At 38.2% G+C, this 23,161-nt stretch overlaps 1 protein-coding gene across 1 annotated transcript in view; it reads right to left on the bottom strand.

The window, feature by feature from the left end:
* The window catches only part of Trpa1 (transient receptor potential cation channel subfamily A member 1), a 44,886-nt gene extending 26,984 nt beyond the window's left edge, over positions 1-17,902 (bottom strand). Inside the window, exons 1-8 of the mRNA XM_076924324.1 lie at positions 17,716-17,902; positions 12,014-12,173; positions 10,481-10,656; positions 5,488-5,595; positions 3,991-4,099; positions 3,686-3,831; positions 2,816-2,952; positions 959-1,007 (exon numbers count right to left, since the gene is read on the bottom strand). Coding sequence (XP_076780439.1) covers positions 959-1,007; positions 2,816-2,952; positions 3,686-3,831; positions 3,991-4,099; positions 5,488-5,595; positions 10,481-10,656; positions 12,014-12,173; positions 17,716-17,826 — 996 coding nt within the window. The 5' untranslated portion in view covers positions 17,827-17,902. The remainder of the gene's footprint in view (positions 1-958; positions 1,008-2,815; positions 2,953-3,685; positions 3,832-3,990; positions 4,100-5,487; positions 5,596-10,480; positions 10,657-12,013; positions 12,174-17,715) is intronic.
* Between the last annotated feature and the right edge of the window lie 5,259 nt (positions 17,903-23,161).

Genomic DNA, 23,161 nt, shown 5'->3' with positions numbered 1-23,161 from the left:
AATGTAAAAGATATCAGGCTTTTATTGGCAGTAAATCTTCAACCTATCTTTTTACTTCACTGTTTTTCATGGTTTGGAAGATGATGCTGTGGTAGTAGGGATAAAAAACTTATTTTGGAAGATAAAAGAGACATAGGTAGCCTGTACTACATCTGCCCGAGAGATACATCAGTGCCGATAAAGCATCAGTTGACTTTTCTATACCCTAAGAGGATTCCTTTGTAGGCCCCCAAAAGAGCTTTCTTTGCAGTAGACCCATAAATTCTAGGCACAAAACACATTGATAAGGACTTAAAATATATACACTCCAGTTCTTCTAACATCATAGTCTGCTACTGTGCATTCACAGGAAATGCACTCTCTTACAAGTGTGTTGATCAGCTTTCTAGAAGCTTTGGCTGCCAAACAACTGCCTAGAATTTCTTTGTACTCCCTTGTTAGCAAGCCCTTAACTTTCACCTCATGTTATTTTATATATAAATTTCAGTTAATAAGCAAAATGTTATGGTCATGGTTTAGAATAGAATTGCAAAATTGAATTATATTTTTTGAGTCTGAGACTAAGAATAAAATAATTTCTATTTGCACAAATATTTCTAATTAATTTTAACTAGAAAAATTTTTTTAAAAAAATTTACTTATTCATTCATTTTATCAATAAGTACTCTATCTGTACATACACTTGCATGCCAGAAGAGGGCATTATAATTCATCATAGATGGTTAGGAGCCACTATGTGGTTGCTGGGAACTGAACTCAGGCCTGCTGGAAGAGGAGCCAGTGCTCTTATCTGCTGAGCTACCTCTCCAGCCAATAGACAGATATGTTAACCAAGAACTTGTGGTTTACGTAAAATTAAAAAAAAAAAACCTATACTATAATATATGATGATTCCAAGTGTAGTGTAAGTACTAGTTTAAGAAAGTTAGACATGTAAGTCTGTAAGTTGAATAATTACCACAGAAATTAGGTAGTCTGCCAGATCATGGTGATCAAATAATGAGGCTCTGTGAAAGAGAGAGAGAGAGAGAGAGAGAGAGAGAGAGAGAGAGAGAGAGAGAGAATTAAGTTTTTATTGAAATAAGTATACAAACCAAAGATGCTATATTTAGAAACGACATAGAATAGCTCAATGTTATGTTAGAGAACTCAGATTCTGAGTAGAATATTTTCAAATATATTCAAAAATCAGGAAAACCAAAATACAACACAAAATCACTTTCTCATGTTTTAATGAGCCCGCTCTTTCCCATAAAATCATTCTGAAGTGAGGAGCAACATCTGCCTTTATTCTAGTTGAAGGAACTGGTGGGCATAATTGTGACTGCAGGGACCAGGCAAGGTGGGCCTAAATACATCCATAGCCTCTGGAAAGGCTCTGAGAGGTTGTATAGTTTGGGCTCTTCTGCAGCAAAACACTGAGGAAACATCAGATTTCCTGAGTGCTTATGAAATCTGAACTTACTGCACTGAGAACTAAAGTCATTTTAGGGATATTCTTGGCCAGTCACAAGAAATACTAATAAATAAAATAACTGAAAGCTACAAATATTGATTTAAACACCAGTTTAAATCAGTCAGTTAGTACAGATGTTAATGCTAATGATTTAAGACTTGCTGGTTTCTATTGCATCCCACACTGTTCCTGTTCAGGGCCCTCAACTGCTCTTGACATTTTGTATATACCTAAGTTTTAGAGCATGCCTTTGAGTGTCACAGAAAGTTCACTAGAAACAGCATGGAGGCCCCTATTTTCCTAACATAACTGCTCCTTAGCCATATTAATATTCTAAATCTATGTTACAAGAAGCCACTGGATGTCAAAATTAACTGAATCAAAGAATTCTAAAGAATGTTCTAACTCACCCCAGTATTGGATCAATGGATGAATAACTGACCCAGAATATGCCATGGCACCTTTGTCCTGTAAAGTTCCATTTACTATCTTACTTTGATTCCTCGGGGTCATTACAAATTCTAGCTGAAACCCAACATCATGATTAATTCTCTTCTGACCTTTGTCCCTTTCATGTTTGACTTCGAGCCTAACTTCTCTGAAAGTTATATCACTATGGCAGCTTGCTTGGATTTTAATTACATGATCCATTTTTCCAACCTTGACACTTTTGTTTCTATGTATTTTCACAAGTGAAGTGAGATGCTTGTGTTGTTGAATCTTGGTTTGTGATTTGTCCTGTTGATGTCATTTGGCTTGTGGCTTTGATGTATGACTCAAGATTTTCCCTATTAGGTATGATTTCCACCTGGCATTTTGGTAACTGTCCATCAGTTTGTATGTTTTTTAGAAATTTGACACCTTTCTTTTTTCTTTTTTCTTTTTTCTTTTTTCTTTTTTTTTTTTTTTTTTTTTTTTTTTTTTTTTTTTTTTTTTTTTTTTTTTTTTTTTTTGGTTTTTCGAGACAGGGTTTCTCTGTATAGCCCTGGCTGTCCTGGAACTCACTCTGTAGACCAGGCTAGCCTCGAACTCAGAAATCCGCCTGCCTCTGCCTCCCAAGTGCTGGGATTAAAGGCGTGCGCCACCACCGCCCGGCTGACACCTTTCATTTATTAACTTTTGGGGTCTTATGGCTTTCAGTTGTGTATGATTCTTTATCTTTCATGTATAGGTTTTGTGTGTGAATAACTTTTCATGATAATAGCTATCCTTTAATCATTGCAAAAAAATATTTCCTATAGGTCTTTTGAAGAATTCTTTCACTCTCTGGTAATTTGAGAATGACTTAACCATAGAGCCTTTACTACCATAATGGCTGATTTTTTCCAGCAATGTATACTTGACATGTAAGCTACTTACCTGTGAAGCAGGGTCTCCTGATTGCCATCGACTGCATTCACAATATCACAGCTTCCAGTATAGGATGAGATCATGAGCTTCACGATGTCAGTGGCTCCCTGGGTTGCAGCAAAATGGAGGGCCATGCATTTGGCATTCTAGAAAGAGTGTTGAGAGGTATGAAGACCTATTTAGCAAGGGCACTCCCTAGCAACCCAAGTGCTTTTGGTATACACTTTTATCACAATCATTTGAATATATTTCTCTGCTCAAGGAGTATGAATCTCTTTCATTGCTGAATCAGCTGAATGAAATGACTTCATATGAGCAAGGTCATTTCTATTTCAAAGAATTTGGGAACAATAGGAAGAAGCTTCATGTGATTAATAACCAATAAGGAATTTCTGATTTCTTCTGAAAGGAAACACCTTTATGGTGGCTGATCTAGACCACTATAGAGAAATGTCTTTGCTTCCCATCAAATCAGGATCCAGCCTCAGTCAAAATTCTTATATACATATCACTAGAAGTAAATTAGGGGAGCCTTAGCTAAAACATACACGTCTTAGGCTAAAGCTATCACCCAAGACATTCATGATTGGGCTTTTGTGTCCTGGCTGGAGATATGAACGCTGTTATCTTTGCAGTTAGGCCTTATTATAGCTCATGGCATTGGAGTGGGTTATACTCACTATGCATCTACTTTGTCACTGGAATATTGCTCTGGAATTTTGAAATTTATACAATTAGAGAATATTTTCTTCCACATGGACAGGGGAGCAACACTCCTTTGTGCTATGTGCATTTCCAGTCCCACTGGAATATAAACGACATTTGAGAAATAATGTGTGGAAGTTCTCATGTCAGAGACTACACAGACTGAACACTCGCCTCCATCATGTCGATGTGTGCACCATTGTCCAGGCACATCTTAATCATCTCCAAGTCACCGCTCTGAACTGCGAGGTGGAGAGGGCTGGCCTTCTTGTGATTCACAAAGTTAATGTGAGACTCCCTGCTGTAGCCATCTTTTTCACCTTTAGAAGAATGCACCATTTAAGATGGAAATAAATGGGTTTGTTAAGGGAAAGGGCATGTAAAATTACATGAAGGTCCATGTATAAATTCTATTATTTTCAAAAGAAGGTTATTTAAAGGTTTCTTGACCATGTACAATGTAGAAAGCATCAACTCACCATATGCTAAGATTAATTCCATGCATTTTTTGGCACCTGAAAATGCTGCCTGGTGCACAGGGTAGTCTCCCCATTTATTTGATTTACACAGCTTAGCTCCTTTTTCTAACTGGAGAAGAAGTAGAGAAATCAGGAACACAAATTAAGTGAGCAATGTGGACCAGACTTTCTGTGTCTCTAGCAGGCTATCCCATCCTCCAGAGTGTATGGCAAAACATGCCGAAGGCTCTGTGGGACATGCAGTCCAGGCAAGAAATAACTTCAGAACTGGGCTAAGACAATGGGGACCTTACATCTTAAAAGATGAAGATATTTCATGATACAAAAAAAAATCTACCTCAATTCCCGACAAAATCAACATAACCTTTTTCAATTTCATATGAAATATTTAATTTTAAAAGTAGACTATTTAAGTCATTTAGATATTTTCAAGTTTACAATAGCTGCTTGTGGGTAGCACAAGTACCAAGTGTAGTAAATTAGAACAATTTAGATACCATCACTTATAGGAAAGGCCTAAGGGTTATGACCCACCATGTTAACATTTCAGAGACTGGGATACCCTGACAGTCCTTCTTTTCCTGAAGTGTTATATTGTTCTAAGTTGTTAATACCTAATATTCACATAAAAGCAAAACATTAATACATATTTGCATATATAACTATCAGAAAAGTTTTGCATATGGCTTTATTTCCAAAGAGCAGGCAAGCAATCCAGAAATATTAAAAAAAAAAAAAAAAAAAAAAAAAAGCTTTTTGATGAAATTACAGTAGTGCTACTGTACCTCACTACTTCCTGGGTGACTTTCCAGAGAGATGGCTGCTTTCTGGCTTCAGACCTGTGACTTAGGACAGCTAGGCAATTCAGAACTCTCCCTTGGAGAAATCATCACAGATCTTGGGAATGGAAATTTAGTGTTTTTGTTGATGTTTATTTTTTAATCTTTGGCTACTTGAAAGCTCAGAATCAAATGGCTTAATTGTATTTTTAAAACTTTGTGTATATGGGTGCTTTATCTGCATGCATGTCTGTGAACCATGTGTGTGCCTGACCATGTGTGTGCAGAGACCAGAATCGGGCATTAGATGTCCTGGGATTACAGATGAGTGTAATCCACCATGTGAGTGTGCGAGCCAAACCTGGGTCCTCTGGAAGAACAGAGAGTGCTCTTAAGCCACTGTGCTGTCGCTTCAGCTCCAGGATCAAATGGTTTTGGTGTCATACAGGTTGTTATATTTTGGTTTTATACTCTAGCCTGAATTCCAGACTCATTTTAATCCCTGACTATATTTTTCCCGTGTCTTCTTTCATGTTCATTTTTAGTCTCCTGTGTACAATCTAGGGTCCATATTGAATCCTAGAAGTATATCCATGTAAGTTCTTTCTACCTATTTTCTGTATTCCCCGTTTTGCTATGGAGATACTATGAAGTGCTTAAATAAAAATTTGTGTCTAATTCGCAGAAAGAAAGCAACAGAATGTGGTGATTTACAAACCAAAATTTGCAAAGCTTCACTGTTGTCTTTGGCACACGTGGACATCAAAGCTGTGTTCCCATTCTCTCCTTCTAAATTGATGTTAGTGGCCTTGTGCTCAGTCAAGACCTGCACAAAATGAAGAGATTATCCGTAAAAAACCGAATCTACTGATTTTCAGATAGTGACATGTCTCCCAGGAGACTTGGTTGCCAAACACCATTTCTAACTCACCTTTTCCAATTCCTCTTCCATAAAAGATGTCATAAAATTTTATGCATAGTAGCTATTGAATAAATGAATGATTTTCATGACAACAATTAGTACAAATTTGAATTGTATATTTGGAGATAGAATCACAATGGTAAAGACTTTCCCTGAAAGGGTAGTACTCTCAAGGATTTATATTAGCTGAGGTCTTCAGAAATGAATGTGTGAAGACATCGTAATATGTGGATTGAGGGAAGGGATCGAGAGAGGGAAAGATGTGGGAAAATGACAAGAGGAAGAGACAAAGGGGAAATGGCTTCTTTATCTCTACAGTTGGGCAGAATGCCACCGAGAACCCTATTCTCTTTAGCAGAGAAGCTTTGTGTAGACCTGCCTTCGGTATAAATTAACTCAAACTTGGTTTAGAATTGAAGAAATTAGTATTCTGATTAAATGTCAATTAGTCATTCTCATGAAATTTGGTACCATGTAACTACCAGCTCATTACTGGCCAAGACTACTGTCCATCAACCGGGGTAAAGTCTCACATAAAAGTTAACAATATGTACTTTTTGTGAGTTTTGACATCAGGCCACCCTCCCCCATGCCCCACGCGACTCCGCATTGGGTGAAGTAGTGATTTTTCACACCGCTCCTTGCTTTTAGTGTCTCAACTTTAGAAGTAGTACTTTCTCCCTTTTGAGAGAAAAGGATAACTATAGCTCTTGATCGGGCCCATTGACTACTCCATCTGTTTGGCACTGCCCATCCATCACAGACTGATAGATTACTTATTCCTGGAAATAAAAAGAAAGCTGATCTTATCAAGATAAATTGAGACTAGAGGAGTACACAGGGGCATTAAATTGTATTAGAGAAGGACTTATCAGACATCCCAGACCAAGTAGAGGATGTAGCTCCCTTTCCTGGACCTCACACGATGATGGGCACTTAACACTGGAATGACATAGCCACACAGCAGTGTAGCACCTGATACCTGGTGTGTGCATCAAGGATTGACAAGCAGATGATTCGTAACCTTCCCTCAAGCCTCAGCATGGCTTGGCCCCAGCTAATGATGCCTGCCTGACTTTGTGGCTGTCCATCTTTTTACCCATCTGGACCTAATCTGAACTTGTCATTTGCTGGCCTAAGATTCAGCCTTTCACCCGATAGCTTCACAAACTCTAGCTCAGCAAGCGCTTTTTCCTAACACTGGCCTGGTTCATTGTCTTATTAATATAGATTCTCTCTGTGTGTCTGTCTCTGTTTTTCTATCTCTCTCTATATATACACACACATACATACATTTTAGAAACATTTTGAAGTTTGCTTGCAGCCTCTTTAACTTGTATTCATTGTATAATATATAATTATAATAACATGAATATAAACATAGTTACTGCATACTGTATAATAGAGTTTATATTTGTAATTAAGATTTGGAATAAAAGAACTCACTTTCTTCTCAGCCAGTAGGTGAAGTCACCTGGTAAACTGCTTTCTTCTCGTGGTAATACTATGATACATGTCAACATGAGTCTTTTTTTTCTGTATTGGTAACTGAACCTAGTGTCTCATGCTTGCTGGGCATGTACAACCACTGAGTCATTTCTTCTTCATTATTTGTTGACTTATTCTCAATGTGCATTCAGGGTCTTATTGCCCAGAATTGCCTTTATATTGTAACAATACTGGAAAAACTTGAATTTACAATTCTTTGTTAGTCTCTGTGCAGCTAGATTATAAACATGCACCACTGCCCTAGCAGTTGAATTGGGTTTGTTATTGTTATTTGTTTGTTTGGTAAAGCTTATCCAACTGGCTGTTTCCTGATTTTCTCCACTTATTCAAAATAATCAATAGCTTCTTAGGAGAACTCTTTCCCAACAGAGTGTTCCAACCTTGTACCCTGCAGATGAATTAGGCTTGCTAGTGAGTTCTATTCATAAGAGAAACTTGACCTGAAGTTCAATGCATAAGGACAAGCAAGACAAATCTTTATAGGTAAAGAGAAATTAGAAGGAGAAGATCCTTCCACAGACTTCAGGCACCTTCAGGCTCCATTCTTCAAATCCAGATTCAAATGCAAAGGAACCCACTGAGTCTATTATAAGCATTCTCCCCAATCTCATAGAACTACCTGCAGACCACAGATCTGCAGCATGTATTTGTACTGTCACAACCATAATCTTTCAGAGGGCTGAGTTAAATTCTGAATGGCAGTGGTCACAGAGAAAGCAATCGAATCCTGTAACTACTTCAAATCAGTCATGACCAGACATGTTTATTCAGAAGCCCCACAGGACTCTCCAAGACCCTTTGATAAGAATCCAGAAAATCTAAGGAATGGCTCAGGCAACTGAGCTAGCTGAAGCCCTAAGGACAAAGAGCATCAAGAAATAAGGTTGTACCCTAGCCATTAGAAAATGTCCCAGAAAATATTGTGTATATAAGATCTTAAGGTGATTCAGAGATGACAGAGATTTTTTTTAAACTTTATAACCACACACAATGGTGGGCATTTTGGAGACAAACTGGTAAATCAAACAGTGAAAATGCCTTTTGAACTGGGAAAGGTCTAGAGAGGTAGGCTGGGATAGAATTACTGTCTATAAGCAAACCTCCTCTTCTTTCTGTTGTCATGAGCCGTGGTGTTTAAGAACACTGATAACATGGTTATTGTTGGTAAAACAAAGAACATAAGGCACAGACAATTCAACTCACTCATGCCCTAGCTTTCTTTTCTTTTCTTTTCTTTTCTTTTCTTTTCTTTTCTTTTCTTTTCTTTTCTTTTCTTTTCTTTTCTCTTCTTTTCTCTTTCTTTCTTCCTTTCTTTCTTTCTTTCTTTCTTTCTTTCTTTCTTTCTTTCTTTCTCTCTTTCTACTTGTTTTGTTGTCACTCAGAACAACTAGCTTTTTGCTGTTGCTTTTGCTTCTATTATACGTTGATCTCACAAATTAGTTACGGGCTTTATTTCTGAACTTCTATTTCCATTGTTCGTCTGAAGAGTTTTCCAATTAATTGTAGTTCTTTCAACTACTACCTGCCTGCAAATTCCCAAACCATGCTTTTAAAGCCAAAATAAATTAAGTTAATGAGCATTTATGGATGAAAAGAGCCTTCAGAGAAAGCATCAGGGCTCCCTGGGGATATGCATGACACCACTGAGCAGTCCCTGTGAGCACTAATGACCCAGCAGCCTAGATGGAAGAAGCCCTGGCCTGGTGCATGGTAATGACGGTGCAAAAAGGTATTAGGAAGAAGGCAAACAGCCTGTTTCCATGGACGCTTTCTAACACCTTCTCAATCATTGTTCCATTTCATTCAAATAACCACCATTTATCAGGACAGCATCAATAACTACAATTTTTAGATAAATATATACAACATTGTCTTATCTTGGAAGGAGGGCATATCAACACTTAACGACAGTATCATGCCATAAAAATTAAGGTGGACTTTAAACCCAAAGCACAGAGGGTAAAATGAAAGGGGCTCCATGTATGTTCATTTGCTACAATCCAGACTATTCCAACAGCTGAGAATAAATTTTTGTGATAAAAGGAACTTAGAACTCCCTTTTGTGATTATTGACAATTGGCTCGGGCGTGGGTTAGCACATTAGCTAAAGTTCACCATTTCCAGTAGTATTTCCACAGGAAAACCTATTGTTAAGTTCCAAAAAGCTTAACTTAAAAATGACACTCTAGAACAGTGGTTGTCAACCTTACCAATGCTGTGACCCTTTAAAACAGTTCCCCATGTTGTGGTGACCCTGAACTATACAATTATTTTGTTGCTATTTCATAATTGTAATTTTGCTACTGTTGTGATGTATAATGTAATATCTGGAATGCAGGAGATCTGATATGCTATCTGTGAAAGAAACACTTGATTCCAAGAGGGTTGGAAAGCACAGATTGAGAATCACTGCTCTAGAATGTAATTCATCTGTAATTGCCATTCCTCTTTGATGAAGCTGATAGACTTTCCAGTGTGCCTGTGAATCTATGTGGTGTATTTTAAAAGCTGTGGGATAAGACCTACCCTTTAAGCATTTACCAGGGACTCTTCTAGGTGAGGAAGTTCAAGTCTTGAAAAACAAACAAAATATACAATAAAATTCCCTGATATGATCTGTGTCTGATGTTGATCTGTCTTTTGAGAGGCTGTCCATCTGACAAAACTGACCATGGGTTAGCTAACTATGGGTTTTGCCTTCACTCAGATTCTAGTCATCCTTTGCATTTCAGTCACAGAATCTAGGACAACTAAATGGCAAAGCCTGGACCTGTAAAGAGTAGGTCAGTGTTAGAAAGGTTTTTCAGTTCTCTCTATGCTTCTTCTCACTCAGCTATGAAGTGAAGATGCTAATTATCTTAACTTATATTTTTTAAATGGGAACTTAAAAAAAGACACACAGCTCTTTTTTAAAATACCTGATAAATTAAAATTCAAGAAGAGCTGAACTGTGATTACTATGACAACCATTATCACAATCTTCCTCATCAGTGCATCATCATATTCCTCATTGGTGTCACATCATCACCATCATCATCACCATCATCATCACCACTGCTACCATCTCAATCACTTTATCCTGTCTCATGACTATCACTCCTCTACCTCCTCCTCCTCATCATCACCACAATCATTTGTTGAGAAATAAATATAATTGTTATGTTTTATTTGCCATAACAGGGGACTTGAAATTCAGCCACTCTGAAACAGGAAGTGTATCAGATGTGGATTCTAGCCCCTGCTCCACGGCCAGCCTCGTTGCCATGGCCACCAGGCTCACCTTGATCACTTCGTTGTACATCCCCTGCACAGCTATGTGAAGGGGTGACATCATGCTTCTGTTTCGGAGGTTTGGATTTGCTCCTTGGCTGAGAAGAAACTTCACACTTTCAACTTGATTTTTTTCAGCAGCGCAGTGCAGTGGGGTATTTCCATAATCATCCATTATATTCAGCACTAAATAAGAAACAAAATATACATTAAATGTTGTTTAGGATGTACTTAATACCTCTTGAATAGCTAACCACTCCAAAACTCAGTGTCAAGTACTTATAAAGCCAGGTATATTATCTTGGACTATAGAAATAGAATAAAGTTTTAACGTCAGAATTACTCAATGGACACCATTTGAAATCATGTGAAAGTACCTATAGCTCTAAAAATTGGGTTAATGTTTAATATAGTATCTATAAAAGCAGATCCTCTTGTTACTATAATTTAAATCTGTATATTAAAACTGATTAATTATATTATAACGGATCATAACTAGGTACCATGTGACTTGTATTTACTTAAGCTTGCAATTGCCCAAAATGTGCTCCCCATGACATGTGGTGCTATTTGCCTTGTGATTGCTGCATAAAAATAGAATGCCCTTCATTCTTCATGGCCCACTAGCTATGATAAGGTAGGACTGGTGATATATTACTAAGTCCGAGGAAAAAGATAACCACTCGCATGTGAGTCGCACTTGGGAGCCAGCAACAGCAGTGGGAGCCTTAGGCAGCCAAGATTCCTCTTTGTCAAAAATCCCTTTCACTGCTCTTCTCATTCATCCAAGTTCTTAATTCTCAGCCTAACACACACACACACACACACACACACACACACACACACACACACACACACATGCATACATGCACATCCTAACCCTCTCCCATTCTGTTTAAGCAGGACAATAATTCTATTCAGCATCAAACGATTAGGCAGATTCACGCCACTGCATACAACTTGAAAACGACTTTTATCTAGAACACTTCATAACTGAGCTCCTTTAACATGGGGCCTTTCTAATGCAGGACTTTCCTGTGACCTCCTTTCTGCTTGATGCCTTTGTAGCAACAGATCACCTAACTTATCACCCCAGTGACTGCTCTCCTGGTTGTGTCCCACCACTCTCTTGTCCTCTCCACTCTGCTTCTGCCATCTGTCTCTCTCGGTCAATCCCCTTAGCTATTTCTTACTAGAAATCTCTGTTCTCCTAAACTATGTCCATTCATTTCCTCAGTCTCATCTACCGCTTAGGCAAAGGCCCTCCTCCCAGGTCTGACTGTGCATGTGTCCAAGATATGCAAACTCAGAGTAACCAAATCTCACTCCCTCACACTGACATTGTTTCTCTTTGGCGTGGCTGGTCATGTTCTTCACCTAATCTCCTAAAGTAGAACTCACAAATTTAGCTCAGCTCCCCAGACACACTCTTCATATTCAGCCTGCCCACAAGCACCCTTGATGACATAGGTACAAATTTCCTGGTGGTCACAAATCTAAGAGGATGATGCTGTTATGAATCCTCATGGCAACACTCGGTTACCTTCACAGGAAGAACCACTGATGATCAATTCCATTAGTTCAACTTGACCTTCTGCTGCTGCGTGATGCAAAGGGCAGAGATTTTCATCCTCATATTTGCTGACTTTTCTTCGATTCTTGATGAAGTTTTCTAATCTGCACATATCTCCTTCAATGTCCACCTAGAGGAATATGTAAAGTGCATTACCTAAAACAAACATGTGTAAAACTTCAAAATATAAGATTAGTCATCTTATAGCCTTACACTTTACTATTATTCATAATGGTCGAGCTTACAGCAAATACCCTCCTTAAAGAACATGGTACATATAGACACAAAGTAGGCTAACGGCTATGCATTGATAAATACATTAAATATATGTTTTGGATTCCTGACCATTATCTTACATCTGTCTTGGAAATAAAGGAGAAAAGTTGTGAAGGACTGTTACAAAATGTGCTCTAAGAAATAATATATTAAAAACCAGGGGCCTTTGTTTTGCTGGGTGAGACGTGTTTATGTCAGGTAGAGCAAGAAGCATCAAGTAAGAGGACAAAAAATGATCAAAGCACGCAGGTGTAGAAATGTTATCTGAAAGTCCTCATCTTGTACAGTTAATAGGCACTTGACAAAAGTAGTAAGAAGGGAAGGTTTTTTGAATGTGAGGGTGACGAAGTCTAGGGATCTAAAATATTTTTGGCCCTTCCCGTCTTCAGTCAATCTCCACCCAACCTCCCCTTACACACTGAAGTTAGGACCATCTTGATGCAGTGTCCCCTGCGGGACTTGTTCAAACATCTAAGACAGCTGCCCTACTCTTGAAAATGAGCAATTCCTGACGAAATTCATTAAATAATTTTCAATTAATATCCATCCTGGCAATAAGCAATCTCCATGCTCAGCTATTTGTAAGTTGCACACAATTGCCTTATACACAGGAAATGAAGAAGTCTCAAAATCAATAATTACTGAAGTATTTAATTACTCGCCAACTGTTTGATGAGATTTCTGATCACAGTTAGATCTAGAATCACTAATGGATTTGGAAGTAATTGGCTAGGTATTACCACCCAGCCTTCTGTAGCCCTCCAATGCTGCTTCCTGGAAGCCATTGTCCAACAGGACCACATTGTCCTCTACTGCAGCCTCTCACTCTCTAGCACCCACAGTGCAGCGTGGGCTCGGGATGTGCACTGTGGCTGTGGATGTGTGCTGTGAGAGTTTTTAGGCTCTTGTTTACTTGATTGCGTTTGTGTTTTTAAGACAGGGTGTCAGATAGCCCAGGCTTGCCTCAGTCTTGCTGTATGGCTCAGGCTGGCATCAAAGCTCTTATCTTCTTCTTCTATCTCCCTAGTATGGAGAATGTGAGCGTGAGCCACCACCTGGGAATGGCTTTAGGGGTTGTCCACTTCCCTGTCTAATCCAACACACTGCAGCCGTGTCTCACACAAGCAGGGCCTTCCCAGGACAGTACTCAAGCCCAAATGGACTCTAAGACAAGACGCTGAGACACACCGTGGGTCTTTCCTCCTCTTTCCTTCTATGCACTGTGTTCAATGTCTGCTACACATGTTCTTGCTTTACTTTCCAGGATAGTCCTATGTGTAATATTTTTCTATAGAGGAATGGAAGAAAGAGGCTTTCACACAGAACATAGAGGAACATGGAGATTTTTGTTTGCCTTTAAGACAGTCTCAGGTATCCACAGGGTGGGCCTCATACTTGCTTTATGGCTAAGGTTGACCTTGAACTTCTGATTGTCTCATTTCTACTTCTTTAGTGCTAAAATTGCAGGTGTGGACAACCACTCAAGTTTATTCCATGCTGGGATTAAAATCCAGATCGACATCCATGCTAGGCAAGTACTCTGCCAGATAAGGCACCCTTCTGTCCCCTACAGACTTTTATAAGCACTAGGCTACTTGGTGCCTTTTGGTTTCCTAGAAGTTTAAATACACAAAACAGAAAGAATTCACAGAAGTCCATGGCAGTTTTGAGGTAGCGGCAAGATTCAAATTATTTAGCATTGTACCTTCCAGATTTACAAACAAACAGTCAACTACAAACATTTGCCTAAATTGTTTTAAATCTTACTTAGAAGGGGGAATAAAACAATCACAGGAGGTACAGAAGGAGTGGCATCTGGGAGGGAGAGAGGATGGGGAAGGAAAAGGGGTCAAGATCAGGTGTGGGAGGAGATGGGAGGGGAGAGAAGTACAGAGGGTCAGGAAATTGAGCACAGGTGTTAGCATTAGGGATGGGGAACTAGGGGTAGCCATTAGAAAGTCCCAGATCCCAGGAAAGCAAGAAGTTCCCAGGACTGGACAGGAATGACATTAGCTGAAATACCCAGCAAAGGGGAGAGAGAACCTGTAGAGAACACCTCAGTTAGTTAGGCATGGTCCTCAGTTGAGGGATGGGGCCACACACCTATCTCAAAAATATTAACTCAGAATTGCTTCTCTCTAAAAGAAATGAAGGGACAAAGAGTAGAACAGAGACTGACAGAAAGGCCATCCAGAGACTGCCTTACCTAGGAATCCATCCTATCTGCAGACATCAAACCTAGTGTAGGGGAATGCTAGGGCACAGAGGCAGGAGTGGGTGGGTGTGGGGGAGCATCCTCATAGAAGAAAGAGGAGGGGATTGAGATAGGGGAGCTGCAGAGGGTAAACTGGGGAGGAGGATAACATTTGAAATGTAAATAAATAAAGTAACCAATGAAAAAGCTTTTACTCAATAACTACTTCATCTCAAAGACCCAAGCCAAAATGCTTTACAAGGCAATAGCTTTGCACAGAACTAAGGCAGCATGATACACTTTCATTTTTCCTCAAACCACAGAAATAGATCTCCAAAGATCAAGAAAGTTGTCTGAGTTCTCCTTTTACTATGACCGGTCCTCTTTGCCTTGTCATGGAAGATAGCTTTCAAAATCTGATTTGTTATTTTAAAGGAAACTACAACCCTTTTCACTATTGTGCAGAAAGCTATCAAATAAAGCAGAGATGAATTTAGCATATTAGGATTAATTCACTAAACAAGAGGACAATAAATTAAAATCTCTAAATTTCCAACTTTGATTTTGACTTCTCTCGTCACAGAATGGAACTTAAAATAAAACCTCCTTATGTTGGCAGTGACAAAATGTGCCACTTTCTAACCCCCCCCCAAAAAAACATTTCCAAGTTCTCTTAGTTACTACAGGATAGGACAGAGGCATCCTGTCATTCTCTGAGTTACACATATTCAATAATTAAACTGAATTTCTTGAAGAATTAGGAACTCTCCCTCATACCCTGCCTTGGCAAAGAAAGCGCTCACCTAAATCAATTTAGAGGCATCTTAGCACTTGACCGTGACATTCTTTGGATAGATAGTAACTGCCCATCAGCAGTGCCCAAAAGAGCAATGTATAAGTCCATTCATAGATAAGTAGTTGACATAAACCCTCTATACTCTTTAGAGAAAGAACTAGGTTCATAAGTGTAGAAGATACTATTGACTTCATGGTGATAGAACAGCCTGCAAACATGTCACATGAACTCATAAAGGGTATTAAACTGTCTCTGCCCAGAGCCTGACGAGTCACCAGGCATTAAGGAAATGTCTTAAGACAGGTCTGGTATGCACATAGAGAAATTATTAGATAAAATAAAATGCCTTGTAGAATACTTTTATGTTGGGTTTTGCAATGGTATTTATTTATTTATATCTTTGAAAACAATTTAGGCAAATGCTTTACTTGACTGCATATTTTCACATCTGGAAAACACACTTATCTTAATATCAATGCCATCCCAGAACTGTAATGTGGTTTCATTATTTCTTTTTATTTTATATATTTAACACTCTGGTGGATTAACACATAAATTTAGTCTGTTTAGTGGTTTTCTGTTTTGAGTAATCCCTAAGCTCTTGAATTCTGAGTTCTGTGATTATGTTCAAGACAACAGGCTCTAGATCATTTTGGGGGAAGTTATTTCTCAATTAAGCCCTTTAAATTAGAGACTACAGACCCATCTGTTTTAGTTTGCTTGAATGAAATTTGTCTAACCATAATAAGGTCAGAAAGGAAAGAAAATCAAGATAAAAGACTATATATTGCCAAAGAATGGTTAAATTTCAAAGTACTTTTAAAAAGTATTAACTTGAGTTAATTTGTTGACCTAATCAATGAAACTAAAGATACTAAAATAAAACTACAAGAAAATGTTCAGACTAGATAGCAGAAAGTGTTCCACAAATCTCTAGAAAACTGAACTTACATAAGGATTTTTTCAAATCTTAAAATTTCTTTCTGTCCCACATTAATTATAACTATAGCATCCTAATACTGAAATTCACTCATGATATGGTTCTTCCTACTAAAGCAGAAGCCACGGTTAATGTGCTATGTTTAAGTGGGGTGGGCACCGATGTTGAATCTGGAGGAACATGGGTTTGTGTGAGGTAGGATGCTTCTGACTCACATTCGCAGTGGTATCAGATAGATCCAGTTGGGTAATGTCTGCCAAAACTAAAGTTATATATACCTCTTGAGTCTTGACTCTGTTGGGACCAAGCTACCAGTAGACACTAGACACACAGACTGAACATTTACAGTCATAGATTAAAACATCTACGCTAAATAAAACAGAAAACCCTACAAACAAAAATGGCCTACGTGTGTATCAGTACATAAGTAGTTAAATAAGTCATGAAATGCTGTGAATTGATTATTAAAGAAACAGGTAAACTTCCAAGTACTGAACTGAAAAGTATTCTAATAATTTACTTCATGTGGAGTTAAAGCAAGAGCTCTGTAAGGTCATAATTTTATAAGTTAAAGAAGGCTCTCTGAAAGTTTGTGTTTGCACAAGCATTTCATTTTCCTCTTTAAAAAAAAAAGTAAGTATAAGGATCTGTTAACATGGTTCCGTGGTGGAGAAGAATTTGCAGAGGGCATTGAGAAGCCACAGTTAATTTCAAGAAATTTCAAGAGAGAGAGAGAGTCCTTTCCTTCTTGCTATCTGAAGGCTAATGATTTTCTAGGCGTCCAATAGCCTGCCTCTGCCCTTCAGAGCGGCTGCAGCCACTGCATCAAATTTGCAGTGCGACTTTCTTATAGGTCAGAACATCCAGAGAACTGAGAATTAGAAGCCCCCATCACAGTGGACCTCCGACCCTCACTAGGTCTCCCCTTGCAGAGTTCCCAATTGGGCTAGCTGCTAGTCTTGCCTCCTTGTCTCTAGTAGGCATCATTTGCATCTGCTGAGTTCTCGTTTTTTCACTTTTAGATAGAATTTTTTCTGCATCCCAACACACTTGTTGGATCGCTATCTGACCACCAGATCCTTAGCTGCCGCAGTTCCACTTCAGTTTAAACGAAAAATCTTCTTAAACGTCGAAGAGGAACTGCAAGCACTCTGAATTTATCCTGGCTTTCTGCAGTCCCTGGATTCCAGTTCTGTAAAACATCAAAAGTACTTCGCGGGAACATCTTCTCTGGCATCAATCCATTCCCTGGCAAGATGGAGTTATGCAAACAAGAAAGAAAAACAGAGGAACGCAGGTAGCAGTTACAGGTGCTGGATGCCCTGATACTGTCTCCTGCCATTTCCATTCTCGGTACTTCCTAAACTTGAGTGCAAAAGTATCAGAAAACTGTACGCGAGGAATTTTCCAGCCTTCCCTCCTTTCACAATGCCCCAGCATGCTCCAGACCACCGATTCCCCAGTACCTTAAAGGATTCCTTGGAGCAGTCCATGTCTTTTCCCACGCCACGATAGACAACGCCCTGGACCTCCTTCCTTTCTTCTGGGCACAGAATCCTCCTCAAGCTGCGCTTCATTGACTCCACCTGGACGCCCGCTGGCGCAGCAGCTCTCCACAAGGCGGCACCTAGGGACAGGGCACCGGAAGCTGGAGCAGGAGCAGGGCTTGAAACCTACAGCGGTGCTCTGCTGGAGAGATCCCTGCAGCTTAAAAAAAAAAAAAAAAAAAAAAAAAAAAAAAAAGCCCGGTTCTGCCTGCAGGATAGGAGGGAACTTCTGAAAAGAGTTGTCCAGCCTGGGTTACTTGTAGAGGAAGTAGCAGGCGGAACTCCGGAAAAAAAAAAAAAAAAAAAACCGCGTGAGCATCTGGCCCAGACTCCCCCACTTTGGAGGATCACAGAGCAATTGCAAATTGGAGTGCAAATTTGTTAAAATTAAAAAAAAAAAAAACAAAACAAAAAAACAAAAACAGCCTCTCATAGTGGGCAGGAAGGGAGGAGTGAACAAGAGAGAAAGGTGGGGGTAGGGAGAGAATCTAATCCGGAACTTTTAAAACAATCTTCCCCTAGGTGGAAGCCCGGAAGTTAGACTGGGGATATAGCTCGGTCAGCGAAGAAGGGCTTACCCAACCTTCAGGAAGTCCTGCGTACCATCTCCATCACATAAAAACAGGTATAACAGTGTGTGATTCCACTAGCAATCCAACAAGCTGTAATCCTGTACTGAGGAGGTGGAGGTAGAAAGATCTGAAATCCAAGATCATTCTGGACTGCATGGCAAGTTTGTTCAGTCTAGGCTACTTGAGATTGGCTCTAAGACAAAATTCCTAGGGCTGTCCTGCCCGTGCCCACCTCCGGAGAGGTTAGGCTGGGGGTGCTCTTGAATTATCAGAAAGTGAGATTTTCAGCAAAGTTTCTCTTCCCAGCTTTCAGGATGAAGTGAATACATTTTAGAACTGGGACTAGACTGAGTCCCTTTGTATCTCAGACTGCATTTCCTGTAGACAAAAATATTCATCTAGACGTCTTATGCTTTGATGTTTAAGATGGTTAATAAAATGGTTATTTTTTTATTATGGTTAATAAAGTGGCAGGTTAAATAGAAGCTATTGTTGATCCGCGGAGGGTGTTTGCTGGCAGCATTGTTTAAGGGCTTTATCTTTCTGAATCTACCCTGAATTCAATCCTCAACAGCACAGATGTATACCTTGAAAAAAGAAGGGGATTCAGCTCCGCCCAACAGGTTAGTTCTGCAGCTAGTAACGAAGAGGCACAGACAACACAGAGAGTCTGTGCAACCGCAGCTGCTGTTTAACCCGGATGAGATCGCAAGTGGGTTGAGTTTACAAAGAGCAGAAATTAGTTTTACCAAACAGCTATTTTAAGGTTCTAAAGTATTCGATTCACACCTAATAGAGATCACCACCACCTAACCCTAAAACCCACAGGAAAACAGGGACACACACTGGACTACACCCAGGAAAGGTTTGAGATCTGACCTAGGAGTTACATCGGGCTGAATTTAGGAATGAGTCTTAATGCGTTTAATGACATTGAGGAATCATAAAAAGGCTGATGCACAAATCTTTTCATTGATACAGTAAGTTGTGATCAGTGGAACCCCTGGAGTGGGGATGATGAGTGTATCACCAGTACCTAAGAGGAGATAGCTGGAAAATTTGAGTGGAGAATGCAGATATTGATATCACCAGTGCCTTCATACTAACAGGAAGCAAGGGAGAGACGGGATCCATCTAAAGTAGGTGATTGACGTAATCCATATGAGAAATCTAACTAAAGTAAGGAAAGATTATGCATGCCAGGTCCACTCACGGGAAGATCCAAAATCTGGGTTATGAGTGACTGTGATTAGTTGCTTTCTCCCAGTAAGTGGGAGAGAAGCCCAAAAAGAACAAAGGAATGTATCAGGTGGTTTTGTTTGTTTTTAAGTTATGGGGGAGGGGGCAGTAGGAAGCTTCGAGGGCTTTTAACCCAGAGAAGACTGTGGAGCCAGGGAACAGCCACAAGTCAGCGAGGCTGGGAGAATGATTACCTTATCCCCTGTTGACAAAATTCCTATAGTGTGATATAGGCTCGCTCTCTCTCTCTCTCTCTCTCTCTCTCTCTCTCTCTCTCTCTCTCTCTATATATATATATATATATATATATATATATATATATATATATATATATATATATCTTCACCCTCAAACACAGACAGGGTACTCCAAAGCTTGTCCTCTCCTTGTTAAGTACTCAAAAATAGATGGTTAACTTTGTAAACTGTTCATATCCTTCTTTCTGCTATGAAAGCACAGGAATCAAAATGTACATCAATTTTTTCCCTTCTATCTTATGCTATACTTGCCCACTTTGTGCCTTTTTTAACCAAGAATTTCTGTGGCTATTTCTTCCTAATTGTTAGATTATTTCCTGCCTAGCCAACAAAAGAAGTCTTTTTCATGAATGTTTTCTTTTTCCTGCAAAATACTGAACATTTTAAGATGTGTAATGTAGCCTGCACAGGGCATTAGCTGACCGCTTACAATTAGGATCTTATTTCCTTTGAAATTTAATTATTGATGAGTATAAATAAGTGAAATAATTTCACCAGTGATAATTTCAAAATAATTCTAGTTACTAGAGGGAAAATCTTTATAGATGTTTCCAGAAGGTGTATTTTATTATCAGATTATGTTTTCACATTAAGAAATCATTGACATTAAGAAATCATGTATTTGAGAACGAAAAACAAATGATTTTATTTAAATTCCCAGGGAAACTATGGATATTGCAGGTGAAAAAATTAAAACGAAAAACCAAAATTATAGAAAGTTTTCTTGATTTTGTTCCAAAAAAGATGCCAATAAATTATGAAAATATTTATATTTTTAGTTATTATTTCAAGTATAGTATTGTTAGTATCCACAATTGAAGGTAAAACTGGCCATTTTAGACTAAACAAAGTAAACATTATTTTAATAATAATAATAATAATATCATTATTATTATTATTATTATTACTTATGGTAAATGTACAATTTGATTAATTTTGATAAATATGTACAATTAAGTGACACTGTGTACTCCAGCTTTAGAACACTCCCATTAATTTATAAAGTCTATTTGTCCAAAAGCAGTCAGCACCTCTTCCCCCGGGAGCAAAACCAACTTTGACCTATCTGTATCCTGCAGTTTCTGTCCTTTCAAGCTTTTAAAATTGGATTGCCTTATTATCATTGAGTAATAGAATCTTTTATTCCAGATAGAACTCACACCAGATAAATGTTTTAATCTGCTTTCAGAATACGTGGCTTTTTATTTCCTGTGATATTTTCTAAATATCAAAATTTTAAATTGTAATAAAATTATAATTAGTGAGGTTTTAATGCATCTTGCTTGCTTTGGATGTCGTATATAAAAATGTTTGCCTATGCTAAGATTCAAAGTTCTCTGCAACAATTCCTTCTGGAAATGGATATAGTTTTAGTTCTGTCATAGATCCATTTTGAAATAATTTTTAGTTTGGGGTATGACCGATGCCTTATGTATTTTTTTTTTTTTTTTAGTAAAATGCACAACTGCTACCATTTGTTAAGAAAACAAACAATCAGAAAAGCAAAAAAAAAAAACAAAACAAAACAAAAAACAAAACTATACTTAATTAAAATTGCCTGGAAAATACTGTTAAATATTTGCTGATTATAATTTTATGGTTTATTTCTATTCTATTGAATTGTAAGTATCAATAAAATACATCTGTATTTAAGCCAATATCACATGGCCTTGATTTTGTAGCTTCATAATAATAAAATTTGAAAGTAGATGATCTGAATCATCCAAGTTTGTTCTTCATTTTTCATACACTTTATGATATTCTAAGAAGTCCTTCATGTTTCCATACAAATTTTAAGATCAACTTCTCAATTACTACTAAAAAAAGCATGATAGAATTTTATAGAGATTAAGTTTGAATTCATAGACATTATTAATGAGAAGATTCATGTTTGAATATTGAGTAGTCTGTATTTCCCCATATGTCCAGATACATCTTAAGACTCACACCCACAGGTTTTAGTTTTGTATGGGTTGGTCACAAACATTTCTGTTCATGTGTTTCTAATGTTTTATTAGTTTTGAATAATTTGGAATGGAATTGTTATTTCACTTTTACATTGAGATGGTCTAAAGTCATTATAGAGAAATAAAACTGAATTTTCATATAGTCTTCATTACACATCACAAATCTTGTAAATTGATCCTAGTAGTTTCTCTTGTAAAATGATATGGAAATGTTTGCATATAAATGGCATTGAAGATCCAGCGAGGGGAAAGGTGACTGCTTAGAGTCTTGACGCTCTGGATTAGCCATGTCCAGATCCCATAACAGAAGCATCCACATGTGTGCACAGGCACGTGATAATGAGTTAGATGCCTCATTTCCCTGAGCTATGAATGATCCCACACACCTGTGAATCTAATAGATCATCAGGAGACTGAGGCAGCAGTTGGTATGTTGAGGCTAGGCTTGGATGCATATGGAGTTCAAGGCCAGCCTGAATTACATAGTGAAATCCTGTTTATAAAAAGAAAAGAAAATAACAAATGGTAACAAACTAGTATGTCTTATGAGGATATTATCTTTCTACACTCCCTGATTAACCTGCACTCTTGAATAAAAGTATGAAGAATGGACATGATAGTTTGTTTCCCAATCTCAAAGGGAAAGTTTTTACCTTTAAATATAATAGTAGAATTTAAATGTATGGTTTTTTTTAGACAATACACAATTTCAGAAACACTTCATAACTGTGTACTATTCTCTATGGTGCAGTGAAATATTGATCTCCTTGCTTTCTCCCACCCAGGATGTGAAACAACTTCTTCTTAGTGTATCCAAAGTATAAAGTCACTGTACTATTCAGTTGCTGCATTATGAGGTCATCTGCATAAGCTGGCTCTTATATCTAAATAAATAGCCGGTATTTATACAGGAATGCCCCCCACAAAGCATGAGAATACTGATTCTAGTAGTTCAGATATCCAAAATAACATCTGTAGCATGTTTCCTTTAAGTACAAGGAAAGAAGGCAGGAAGGAATGGAGGAAGAAAAAATGGAGAAAGGAAGGAAAGAAGGAAGGGGGGAAAGGAGGAAGGGGACAGGGAGGAAGGAAGGAAAGACATGAAGAAGGAAGGGGGAGAGAGGGAGAAAAAAGTTTTTGATTTAGTGAAACAAACCAAAAACCAAACAAACAAAAAGGAAAAAAACCTGTATGCCAAGAACTATGCTATGAATAATTTTTCTATCTATGAAATTGTTAAGAGTAAAAAAAAAGAAAAGAAAAAATTGTGCTAGTCTCTTTGAAGAAGCAACCTAAACTCCAGAGCTTGTTTCTGCAGTGTACAAGTGCC

Source organism: Arvicanthis niloticus, chromosome 25 (assembly GCF_011762505.2).
Source record: "Arvicanthis niloticus isolate mArvNil1 chromosome 25, mArvNil1.pat.X, whole genome shotgun sequence".
In the NCBI taxonomy this organism is placed as follows: Eukaryota; Metazoa; Chordata; class Mammalia; order Rodentia; family Muridae; genus Arvicanthis; species Arvicanthis niloticus.
Note: the sequence above shows the minus strand (reverse complement) of the source record. Positions and strands in the feature narration are given on the sequence as shown.